This window comes from Mandrillus leucophaeus, unplaced genomic scaffold (genome assembly GCF_000951045.1).
Source record: "Mandrillus leucophaeus isolate KB7577 unplaced genomic scaffold, Mleu.le_1.0 Scaffold106, whole genome shotgun sequence".
Classification (NCBI taxonomy): Eukaryota; Metazoa; Chordata; class Mammalia; order Primates; family Cercopithecidae; genus Mandrillus; species Mandrillus leucophaeus.
Window position 1 is genome coordinate 765,821 of NW_012098765.1, and position 11,103 is coordinate 776,923.

Here is an 11,103-nt window from a genome sequence, read left to right on the forward strand (position 1 = left end):
ATTCCCACCCCATTCCCATCCCCATCCCCCTGCTCGGCGGGTGGGGGCGGCTTAATCTTAAAGGGCTCCGAGCTGGGCTCCGGCGCCTGGGGATTGGGACCCGGACCGAGGAGGGGCCCTGGGGGTGGGGCCGGGGTGCGGAGTGCGGTAGGGTCAGTCACGTGCGTCCCACACACTCCCCCGGCTTCCACTAGCTCCCGGGCCGCTGGGCCCTGGGGGCAGCAGGAGCCTCCCCTCGCCCGAGAAGGCGGCCGAGGCGCCCAGACAACCTCGCCTCATCTTCCCTGCCTGCTATCGGCCTTGGCCTGATAGGACCCGCAGGTCGCTTCCCCAACCCTGTCTGGGGGCCGAACAGTGTGTGGGTTCTCCAGCTGGGGGAGGGGAGGGGCGGGAGGCCTAGAATGGCCTCCGATCGGTGCATCTTTCCCGTCTGCCTCCTAGCCTGCCGCTCCGCACCCCTCCATCCAATCCTCCATCCCGGCCCCTCTCTGCTCTGCCGTGGCTGTTTCCCACTTCCTGTTTTCTTCCCGGCTCTGGCGCCATGGAGGGCCGCCTGGAGTGGGGGAGGTGGTGGGGCCCCCCAGGAGGCCGGCATGTTCTTCCTCTACCACCACTCCTCCCTTCCGACCCCCTTAAAAAAAGTTTGGGCCGTCACGTGAGGTTGGGGGGTGCCCGGGAGTTTCGTCCCCCCAGGCTTGCATAGTTTGTCTGGGAGAATCCCTACCCTACCTCTGTAGGACCCAGGTGTACTTCTGGGACCTCGCCATCCCAGCCCTTGCTGTCTGTCTGCTGCCACTTCTGCACCCTGTCTCGCAGTTTCCTGAACCCCTCTCTCCATGTGCCAGCTCTCTCCCTGCCTCCCTGGCCCCCATGTTCCCGAGGTCCCGCACCCCCAAGCTTCCTCCATGCAGGTCTGGTGTTTCCCTGTTTTAAGCACGTGGACGCATACACAGCACACTCACACATGCTCCCCTTGCCCGTGCCTGGCTCCTGGCTCCAAGGCCTGGGGAACAGAGCCCCATTGAGACACCCTGACGTCACCCCCTCTTCATTCTCCCCACCACAGCCCGGAACAGGCCTTCATGTATGCTGTGTCCGATGAGGAAAGCCGTCGTTGGGGTGGGCCTGGGAGTGGGGACGGGTCCCTGCCAGAAGTGGGAGCCAGGGTCCAGGCCCTGGAGGGGGGTTGCTCAGGGAAGGGGTTTAACAAGGGGGCCTGGGACAGCTCCCAGAATGCGGCTTGAGGCCTTTCCAGAGCCCCCCCACCTCCTTTCCGAGTTCCCTTTGTGTTGCGTGTAGTCTCTTTCACTCCCTCTCTTCTGCAAAGTTTATTTTTAGCCTCCTGCTCCCCCGCTCCCAGGACTGTCGCTGCACACACGTTGCCTGGTTACCGGGACACGGAGGCTGGGGCGGGTGGGCTGGGAAGGGTGGCTTTAATTTTGGGGGGAGGGTGGAAGTCAGTACATCCCCCACCCCTAAATTGATGTCTCAGGGGCTTCAGCCCCCCTTCTGGGTCTAGAGCCAAATTGGGGCTGAGGTGGAAGTAGCATGGAGCTTCGTGCCCTGAGAAGGACCGGGAGCTTTTTGGAGGGGATGTGAGGGTCCATGAAGCTGGTGGCTTGGTCACCTGGGTTCCAAAGGATCCTGGGCCTTGCAGGAGACCTTGTGATCTGGACTCTCTAGAAGGGTGAGGATAATGGGGTGAACACCTAGATTCCCAAGAGAGCGATGGGGCTCTGGGGTCCCTGGAAGGGGTTGTCAAAGGCTGTCACTTTTAAATGGAACTGGGGCTGTTGGTACTGGTGTGTGAACAGCCGGAGATCATATCCCTGGCACCCTGAGGGGCCGGTGGAAGGCTGGGATATATCCGAATGGGGCAGGGACTTTGGGGATTATGTGGTACTGCAGCCCAGTCTGGGCGGGAGTTGGGGGCCTGGGTCCCTGTGAGGGGCAGTGAGCTCTGGATTTGGAGGGGGTGGTCGCTGTGGGAGCAGGAACTACTGATTCCCTGGGTTCCCAAGGGGAAGAATCCCTTGTTGGATTCCAGACTTGGGTGGAGTCTTTGAGGGTGGATGTGTTGCCCGGAGGTCTTGTTGGTACCTGCTTGAGCTGGGGCCAAGGGAGGCGGATTGACCCCTGCAGCCTGACTGGATTTGGGAGCCGCCCATCTCTAGCCAGCCACCTTGGCCTTCTCTCTCTAGTGGCACCAGGGCCCCTGCCCTGCCTCCCCCGTCCTTCCCTTCCTCCCCTTTCCCTCCTCCCACCCCTCCATTACCGGCTGCCTGGTGCTGAATTATTGATGGCCCCTGATTACCCGGGGGTTTGGGAAATGACAACAACCGCAGCCCCCCCACCCCCCACCCCAGGCTGCCCACCCCCTCCAGAGACCAGCCAGCCCACCACCAACCTCTACCCAAGGTTAATGCTGGGGGCGGGCAGGCAGGTGGGCAGGGAAGGAGCTGAGGATGAGAAGGCAGAAGTGGGAAGAGGGTGACAGCTCCAGGGTGCTTGCTCAAGCTCCAGGTCTGGGCTGGGCCCTCCAGCCAGGTGGGGCCTGGATGCCTGGGTCTGGGGAGGGCAGTGTAGCTCAGAGGGTCCAGGGCTTGGGGGCGCCTCTCAGACAGTCTGGGTTTCACTCTCCAGGGAAGACAGAAGCCTCTGTGTGTGCAAGCGCTGACCTCATCGGCAACCAGTCACCCCACCCCTCCTGGTCCTTTTAAGAAAAAAAAAAAAAAATCTTCCTCTCAGGTCCTGGGGTGGGAGTAGGGGGCTCTGTTGGGTCTTCGGAGGAGACAGGGCATGTTCCTAAGGAGGAGATCTGAGTAGCTGGGGTGGTGTAACTGGCTGTGAATGGGAGTAGGGGTAAGCTGGGGGGGGTGTACCCCAACCCGGCTGGCCACGTGTGCCCCTTCCTGCCCCTCCCCCACTGGCAGCCCTGCCCGCCAGCCTGGCTTGGTGCCTGGCCCCCTGGCACTGGCCCCGGGACCCACCGCCGACGGTTTCCTGTTTCTCCCGGTGTCGCTGGAGCAGGCTCCAGCTTCCCCTCCCCCCAGCTCCTGTCTAGCCCCTCACATGCAGACAGACAGACACACACTGTCTTCTCTTAAATCAGGTCTTGACTGAGGTGAGACAGATTTCCCTATGTTGAAGGCAGGGCAGAGGTGGACCCTGGGATGGGACCCAGAGCCCTGGACTTGGCATCCTGACCCCAGGCCACTCCCTGCCTCCTGTCCCCAGGGTTTGCCTTCCCGGATTGGGCCTACAAGCCAGAGTCGTCCCCTGGCTCGAGGCAGATCCAGCTGTGGCACTTTATCTTGGAGCTGCTACGGAAGGAGGAGTACCAGGGCGTCATCGCCTGGCAGGGGGACTACGGGGAATTCGTCATCAAAGACCCTGATGAGGTGGCCCGGCTGTGGGGCGTCCGCAAGTGCAAGCCCCAGATGAATTACGACAAGCTGAGCCGGGCCCTGCGGTGAGGACGGGCTGGGGACCCCTGAGCACATGCGGACTGTCCCCACCCGTTGCACAGCCCCTTGCCTGTGGGAACAAGCATTGGGTCTGACCCCTGGCTTTGCCAAATCCTAGCTGTGTGACCTTGGGCCACTCCCAGCCCTTCCCTGAGCCCCTTGGTAACGCAGAAGTATCTTGAGGAGAGAATACAGTCACCAGTGGATCCTCTAGTCTTGCCTTACGTGTGAGGAGAGAGCTGGTACCCACTCTCTGGGCACTTGATTTGTCTTCTGTGGCCCACGTTCCTCAGTTGGCCTTTGGGAGCCACACCTAAGTGCGTGTTAAGGTGTGGAGTCTAGACCTGGATCCCACATACCTGACCCTCCCAATGGCATTTCTGTACCCACAGCTATTACTATAACAAGCGCATTCTGCACAAGACTAAGGGGAAACGGTTCACCTACAAGTTCAATTTCAACAAACTGGTGCTGGTCAATTACCCTTTCATTGATGTGGGGTTGGCTGGTGAGTACCGGGGATGGTTGGTGTGGAGGGGGTCTGCGTGCCCCTTCAGGCTAGGCCAGGGGCCTTGACACTGTCTCCCTTCCGCCAGGGGGTGCGGTGCCCCAGAGTGCCCCGCCAGTGCCGTCGGGCGGTAGCCACTTCCGCTTCCCTCCCTCGACGCCCTCCGAGGTGCTGTCCCCCACCGAGGACCCCCGCTCACCACCGGCCTGCTCTTCATCCTCATCCTCCCTCTTTTCTGCTGTGGTGGCCCGCCGCCTGGGCCGAGGTTCAGTCAGTGACTGTAGTGATGGCACATCAGAGCTGGAGGAACCGCTGGGAGAGGATCCCCGGGCCCGACCACCTGGCCCTCCAGATCTGGGTGCCTTCCGAGGGCCCCCGCTGGCCCGCCTGCCCCATGACCCTGGTGTCTTCCGTGTCTATCCCCGGCCTCGGGGTGGCCCTGAACCCCTCAGCCCCTTCCCTGTGTCGCCTCTGGCTGGGCCTGGATCCCTGCTGCCCCCTCAGCTCTCCCCGGCCCTGCCCATGACGCCCACCCACCTGGCCTACACTCCCTCGCCCACGCTGAGCCCGATGTACCCCAGTGGTGGCGGGGGGCCCAGCGGCTCAGGGGGAGGCTCCCACTTCTCCTTCAGCCCTGAGGACATGAAACGGTACCTGCAGGCCCACACCCAAAGCGTCTACAACTACCACCTCAGCCCCCGCGCCTTCCTGCACTACCCCGGGCTGGTGGTGCCCCAGCCCCAGCGCCCTGACAAGTGCCCGCTGCCGCCCATGGCACCCGAGACCCCACCGGTCCCCTCCTCGGCGTCGTCATCCTCTTCTTCTTCTTCCTCCCCATTCAAATTTAAGCTCCAGCCGCCCCCACTTGGACGCCGGCAGCGGGCAGCTGGGGAGAAGGCCCCAGCTGGTGCTGACCAGAGCGGTGGCAGCACAGGTGGGCTGGCCGAGGGGGCAGGGGCGCTAGCCCCACCACCCCCGCCACCACAGATCAAGGTGGAGCCCATCTCGGAAGGCGAGTCAGAGGAGGTGGAGGTGACTGACATCAGTGATGAGGATGAGGAAGACGGGGAGGTGTTCAAGACACCCCGTGCCCCACCTGCACCCCCCAAGCCTGAGCCCGGCGAGGCACCCGGGGCATCCCAGTGCATGCCCCTCAAGCTACGCTTTAAGCGGCGCTGGAGTGAAGACTGTCGCCTGGAAGGGGGTGGGGGCCCCGCTGGGGGCTTTGAGGATGAGGGCGAGGACAAGAAGGTGCGTGGGGAGGGGCCTGGGGAGGCCGGGGGGCCCCTCACCCCAAGGCGGGTGAGCTCTGACCTCCAGCATGCCACGGCCCAGCTCTCCCTGGAGCACCGAGACTCCTGAGGGCTGTGGGCAGGGGACCCGTGTGCCCCCCACCCCCCATGCTTCTTTTGCTGCCTTAAGCCCCCTGTGCCCTGGAGGTGAGGGCAGCTCTCTTGTCTCTTCCCTGCCTCCTCCCTTTCCCCTCCCCACATTTTGTATAAAACTTTAATTTCTTTTTTTTAAATGGTGGGGGTGGGTGGGTGCCCAGGGCTAGGGGCTGTTCCCTGTCTCTGTGGGTTTCTAAGCTCTGGGCAAAGTGGTGGTAGCGGGGAGGGAGGGGGAAGTTAAGGGGGCCACCTCCATTCTGGGGAATTTATATTTGAATTGAGGCTTTGGCCTTAACACCCAGGAACTTTTTTATTACAATCGCTTAGGAAGTAAAGCCTTGTCTCCCTCCCTGTTCTCTGCCTCTTGTACCCCTCTGACCCACCCACTCTGCCCCACTCCCAGCCCTTCTCAGCCCCAGCCCTGCCTGCCCTGCCCCTCCAGGGGGCCATGAGTGCCTAGGTTTCTCATACCCCACAAGGTCACAGCAGGGGAGGGAGGGACAATTTTATAATGAACCAAAAATTCCATGTGTTGGGGGGTGGGGGGCGGAGGAGGGTGAGGGGTGCCGCCCATGGGCCACAGATCTCTACAAGTGCCTGCTATCCCTCTCCCACTCCCCACCCCAGCACCAGTCCAACCCCTTCACCCCCAGCTGCTCCTAGGACTGGCCCATGGGCAGGCGGGTGGGGGGATGGGAAGGGGGTACCCTGAAACCAAACTGGAAGCCTCCTCTGCCTCCCAGCTGGGGCCTCTGGAGTGGGGTGGGGGGCTGTGGTCAAGCCTTATTCTGTATTGGGGACTGAGGGTGGGGGTAGTAGAGGGGCCGCTGGAGAATGTATTCAAAACAATAAAACTTTGGACCTTTGGATGCGGTGATCAATGTCCTAGGTGCTGGGTGCAGCCCCCTGAGGGCCACAGCTTTTGTTTGATTCTGAAGGAGGGGCCCCAGCCTGGCTGCCAGTGGGTCTGTGGCCAGATCGGTATAGAGGGCCTAACCCTAATCAGAATGGGCCAAATCCAGGCCTGGGAAACTGTCTTGACCTCAGAGGCACTTAAGTCCCAGAGTTTGATGATGGTGGTCTCGGGCATGCACCAGCTTCATCTGACTGCCCCTCTGTTCCATGGGAACCTTGTCCTTGAAAGCTTTTCCCACTGTTTTTCGCCACAATCCCACTGCCCTTGCTCTTCTGATTGCCTGGATGCCTTCCCACTTGTGGCTGTGAATTCTTCCCACACCCCAGGTCCCCAGCGAAGACCAGGAGCTCCCTTTTGCACTGCCCCTCACACCCTGCCCACACCCTTCTCTTGTTGCTCTGAGTTCAGCCGGGAGCCCTTTGGAGAACAGAACAGCCTGCAAGTTACCTTGCAAGGTAACTTGGTGATCTTCTGGTCCAGCCATGGGAACACCCCCAGCCAGCACACAGCCAGGGGACTGGCTCACTAGTCATCAATGCTGTTGACCTACTGTGTGTCCAATACTTATGAGCTGCAATGTTGTAGCTCTTTCATTATCCAGTAAGGTAGGGGCAACCAGCGCTGCTAAGTGACTTGCCCAGGGCCCTGTGGCTGAGCCAGGACTTCAAAGCCCACGTTCTTTCAACAACTGAGTTTTCCTTTCTAACACCAAGATAGTTGGATCCAGATCAGGCTTTCAGGATCAGAGGATTTGAGATGAGCTCATAAAGCTAGAAGCTGAGATTGGAGAGCTCGAATCAGGGATGAAAGAATTAGGAGGAATAATCCAGGCTGGAAGTGCCTTTAGAGACAAGTCCTGTCTCTTTCTCGCAGGTGAGGTGCCTGAGGCCCAGAAAGGGGAAGGGGCTTCCCCAAGGCCACACAGCTGCTAAGAGATGGAGTGGCAATTGAGGGCTTGTTGGACTGGCTTCACCATGAAACTCCACCCTGCGCAACCCTGAGGGGGAAGGAACGTTGACTGGCAACTGCTACCCACTCGCACCTCATTTCATGCCAGCCAGGGTGGGTGGTCCCAGATGATGTCGGTTGGCAGGGAAGAGAGGATCCAGGGCTAGGATACTGGCAGGAAACCGAGGCTCCTGAGGCGGCCTGCGGGAAACTGCTCCCTCTCCTGGGTGATGTAAGTCATTCCCTGGGGTGGGGGGCCACTGTGCTATTTCTGGAAGCTGGGATGAGACATGTCTCCTGGCAACATAGTTGCAGCTGAGTTGGTGGTGGGGTGATGGAGATGGGGATGTTGTCTCTTGGGAGGAGAGGACCCTAACTACTGGCCTCAGCCTCTAAGCCCAGTGCCTTCAAAGCACCTCTAACCACATCTAATATGGAATCATCAGTGCTCAGCTCAGCTCCCTAAGTGCTGTCCAGGTCAGACCACAGCCCTACCAGACTAGTTGCCCCAGATTCTGGCTGTGTAGGATATCACAGGTGGCATTTGGCCTTAAACTCCAGTGGCTCTCTAACCTTTAATCACCCACCTAAATCTATTAGCTGGCTTGAAATGTTCCTGCAAGAAGACACCCTTGTTCCCATCCATATCCTCTGAGATCCTTGCTTCCAAGTAGAAAGCCCTTTACGGATGCTCTCAAGGCACTTCACATATTAATTAATCTCATGAGAGATTTCCCCACTTTGTACCTGTAGCCCCAGTACCTCCACAGACTCTCAAATTCCCTTCTTGATGCTTCTCAACCATCCCTCACCCCTTCACGTTGCTCAGAGATCCCCTTGGTCACCAGTAATTTCCGTCTCCCATAGACCTTTTTTTTTTTTTCTTTCCCAAAACAGTCTCACTCTTGCTCAGGGTGGAGTGCAGTGGTGCAATCTCAGCTCACTGCAACCTCAGCCACACGGGTTCAAGTGATTCTCGTGCCTCAGCTTCCCAAGTAGCTGGGATTACAGACCTGCGCCACCACACCCAGCTAATTTTTTTGTGTTTTTAGTAGAGATGGGGTTTCCTCCATGTTGGCCAGGCGGGTCTTGAACTTCTGACTGACCTCAAGTGACCCGCCACCTTGACCTCACAAAGTGCTAGGATTACAGGCGTAAGCCACCGCACCCAGCCATCCATAGAACTTCTAGCAGACACCCTAAGTCCCCTCAGGCTTCTCCACTGGTCCCCAGTAAATTATCCTCAGGTCATTAAGCTCATCAAAGACCGCTTCACCGCTCCACGGACTCCTCTTAGCCCTTCTAGACACCAGGCCTCTCTCAGACGTTTACAACCCTTCCTAACATCCCTCTATGAACATTCTCACCCTCTACAAACATCCTGATAGATTTCAGACCGTCACCCTCAAACTCCCACGGATCCCAGTCCCCTCGTGGCGCTTGCCCACACGCACCGGCGCATGCCCCACGGGTTCTGGCGGTTAAGTAACCCACTCTATTCCGCCCCATGTCGCCGCCCTTTTGAGCCGTCTTGGTCCGGTGTTGGAATCCCTAGGTCAAGGGGCCTGACTCAAATTTTTACTTTTTGACTCAGAGCTGCCATCAGACGGCAGCAGGCACCGTTTGGCTAGGAAACTACAACTCCCAGAAACGCCCGCGCCGAGCTGCGCGTGGTACAGCTGCCTGCTAAGTGAAGGGAACGGAAGTGTGTCCGCACTTTGCCTTCTGGGTAATGTAGTCTCCACAGGCTTTGGCGCTATCATTACCCGCGGTTGTGTCCGCGGGGAATTGCAGTCAGTAACAAACTGAGTGGACAGGACTTTCTTCTGATTTCAGAAAGGACAGGACAGTTAGTATAAACACAAGCTCGGATTAACATGAAGTCCAGAGACTCCATTTCCCACCATTCCAGGAGGCGGGAGGGGCTAAGAAAGCTTTCATTCTACTTCTAAGCATTTCCGGGGGAGGAAGAGACAACCACACACACAGGAACTGTTTCCCAGCGCCCTTTGGGGGCTACTCTCTTTCGGGTATTAATCGATAAATAGGACGACTCACTGAGTACACAAAACCTGAGGCTACTCTTTGCAGCTGGCCTCCTTATTTTTGGCTTTCCGGGATCCTGTAATTTAGGAAGCGGAGGACGCAAAACACAGAGTGGGAGGTCCGGTGCCGTGGCTCAAGCCTGATATACCAGCACGTTGGAGGCTGAGGTAGAATCGCTTGAGCCCTGGAGTTGGAGACCAGCCTGGGCAACATGGCGAAGCCCTCCACCCTACCCCCACCCCGCAAAAGAAACCAAACCAAACCAAATTAGCAGGGCGTGATGGTGCACGCCTGTAGTCCCACCTACACGGGAGGCTTAGGTGGGGGGGGATTGCTTGAGCCTGGGAGTTCGAGGCTGCAGTGCCACTGCCCTCCAGCCTGGGCGACAGAGCGAGACCCTGTCTCAAATAAAGCAAAATCTGAAAACTGAATGGGGGTTCAAGACATAATTTTTTTTTTTTTTTTGAGACGTAGTCTCACTCTTGTCGCCCAGGCTGGAGTGCAGTGGCGCGATCTCGGCTCACTGCAACCTCCGCCTCCCGGGTTCAAGCGATTCTCTTGCCTCAGCCTCCTGAGTAGCTGGGATTACAGGCGCCCGCCACCATGCCCAGCTAATTTTTGTACTTTTAGTAGAGACGGGGTTTCGTCATGTTGGCCAGGCTGGTCTCGAACTCCTGACCCCAGGTGATCCGCCCGCCTCGGCCTCCGAAAGTGGTGGGATCACAGGCGTGAGCCACCGGCACCCAGCCTGAGCCACCGCGCCCGGCCCAGAAATTCTATTTCCGTCTTTTTAATGCTCCATTCAGCTTCCTGGTGCGAACCACATTGCTAGGAAAAGCTAGACTGTATCCGAAGACTAGTTAGTGTTCGGAGAAACCGCCGGGAACTTTGTTTCCCGAATTCTTTGCAGAGTTGCAGTTAGAGAGGGGACATTTTTTCTTTCTTGATCTATGGTCACCTGGAACTTAAAGGTGGTTGGCTCCATTTTCCAGCAGTCCTTGATCGACCTCGCCTCTTTCTTTAAGAAGAACCTGGGGGCGAGGAAGGAGGGGCTGAAACACTTTTAAGTCTCTCCAGGGAACTACTGCAGTCTCTAACCTTTCGCTCCACGCCCTCGATGGTGGCCATTGGACTCCGCTTCCCGACAAGCCTCCGCAAACTGGCCTCACAAAGGGTCAGGTCTGGACTATTCCCCAGCAGGCTTGGAGCTCATGGGCGATCCCGCCCCCTCAGTCAATGGGGAGGATGCCTTGAACTCCATTTCCCAGAACACACCAGGGCTCGCTGTGGCAACTGCACTGAAGCCTTGGTGTTGACTACACTTCCCGGCAGGGACTGCGGCCTAGCGTACCTGGGAAGAGGAGCGCGAAATTTACTCCATTTCCTCTCCCATCTCCGGAATTGCAGTATCCACTTGGGACTTAAGAAACCACCTGGGACTCCATTTCCCGGCGTGCTTTAAGAATCGCTTTACACCTGCAATGCGGTGAGGGCGTGGCGATGACTCCATTTCCCGGCTTGCTTCACGGCCCGAGATCCGCAGGTTCACGCGCGCCGACTCAATTTCCCAGAGCGCACCGGGCTCTGGGACGCACACACAGCCAATAAACTGAGTGAGTGGACTCTGTTTCCCAGCGTGCATCAGGCTCTCTGCTTCCCGAAGTACTTCAGGGCTCCCCGTCGTACCGTCGGCAGACAGATAACCCTGGACTCCATTTCCCGACGTACAGCGCGACCCGTCATTCCCGCGGTCTACTCTGAGGCTTTTGTGGACTTCATTTCCCGGCGTGCCACGGGGCTCTCTGTGCGGGCCGAGGGCGGCGACGGCGG

General features: G+C 58.7%; 1 protein-coding gene across 1 annotated transcript in view; it reads left to right on the forward strand.

The window, feature by feature from the left end:
- The first annotated feature begins 3,218 nt into the window (after positions 1–3,218).
- The window catches only part of LOC105541724 (glycogen synthase kinase-3 alpha-like), a 20,515-nt gene continuing 12,630 nt past the window's right edge, over positions 3,219–11,103 (forward strand). The window contains exons 1-3 of the mRNA XM_011982884.1: positions 3,219–3,472; positions 3,860–3,975; positions 4,064–4,592. Coding sequence (XP_011838274.1) covers positions 3,441–3,472; positions 3,860–3,975; positions 4,064–4,592 — 677 coding nt within the window. The 5' untranslated portion in view covers positions 3,219–3,440. The remainder of the gene's footprint in view (positions 3,473–3,859; positions 3,976–4,063; positions 4,593–11,103) is intronic.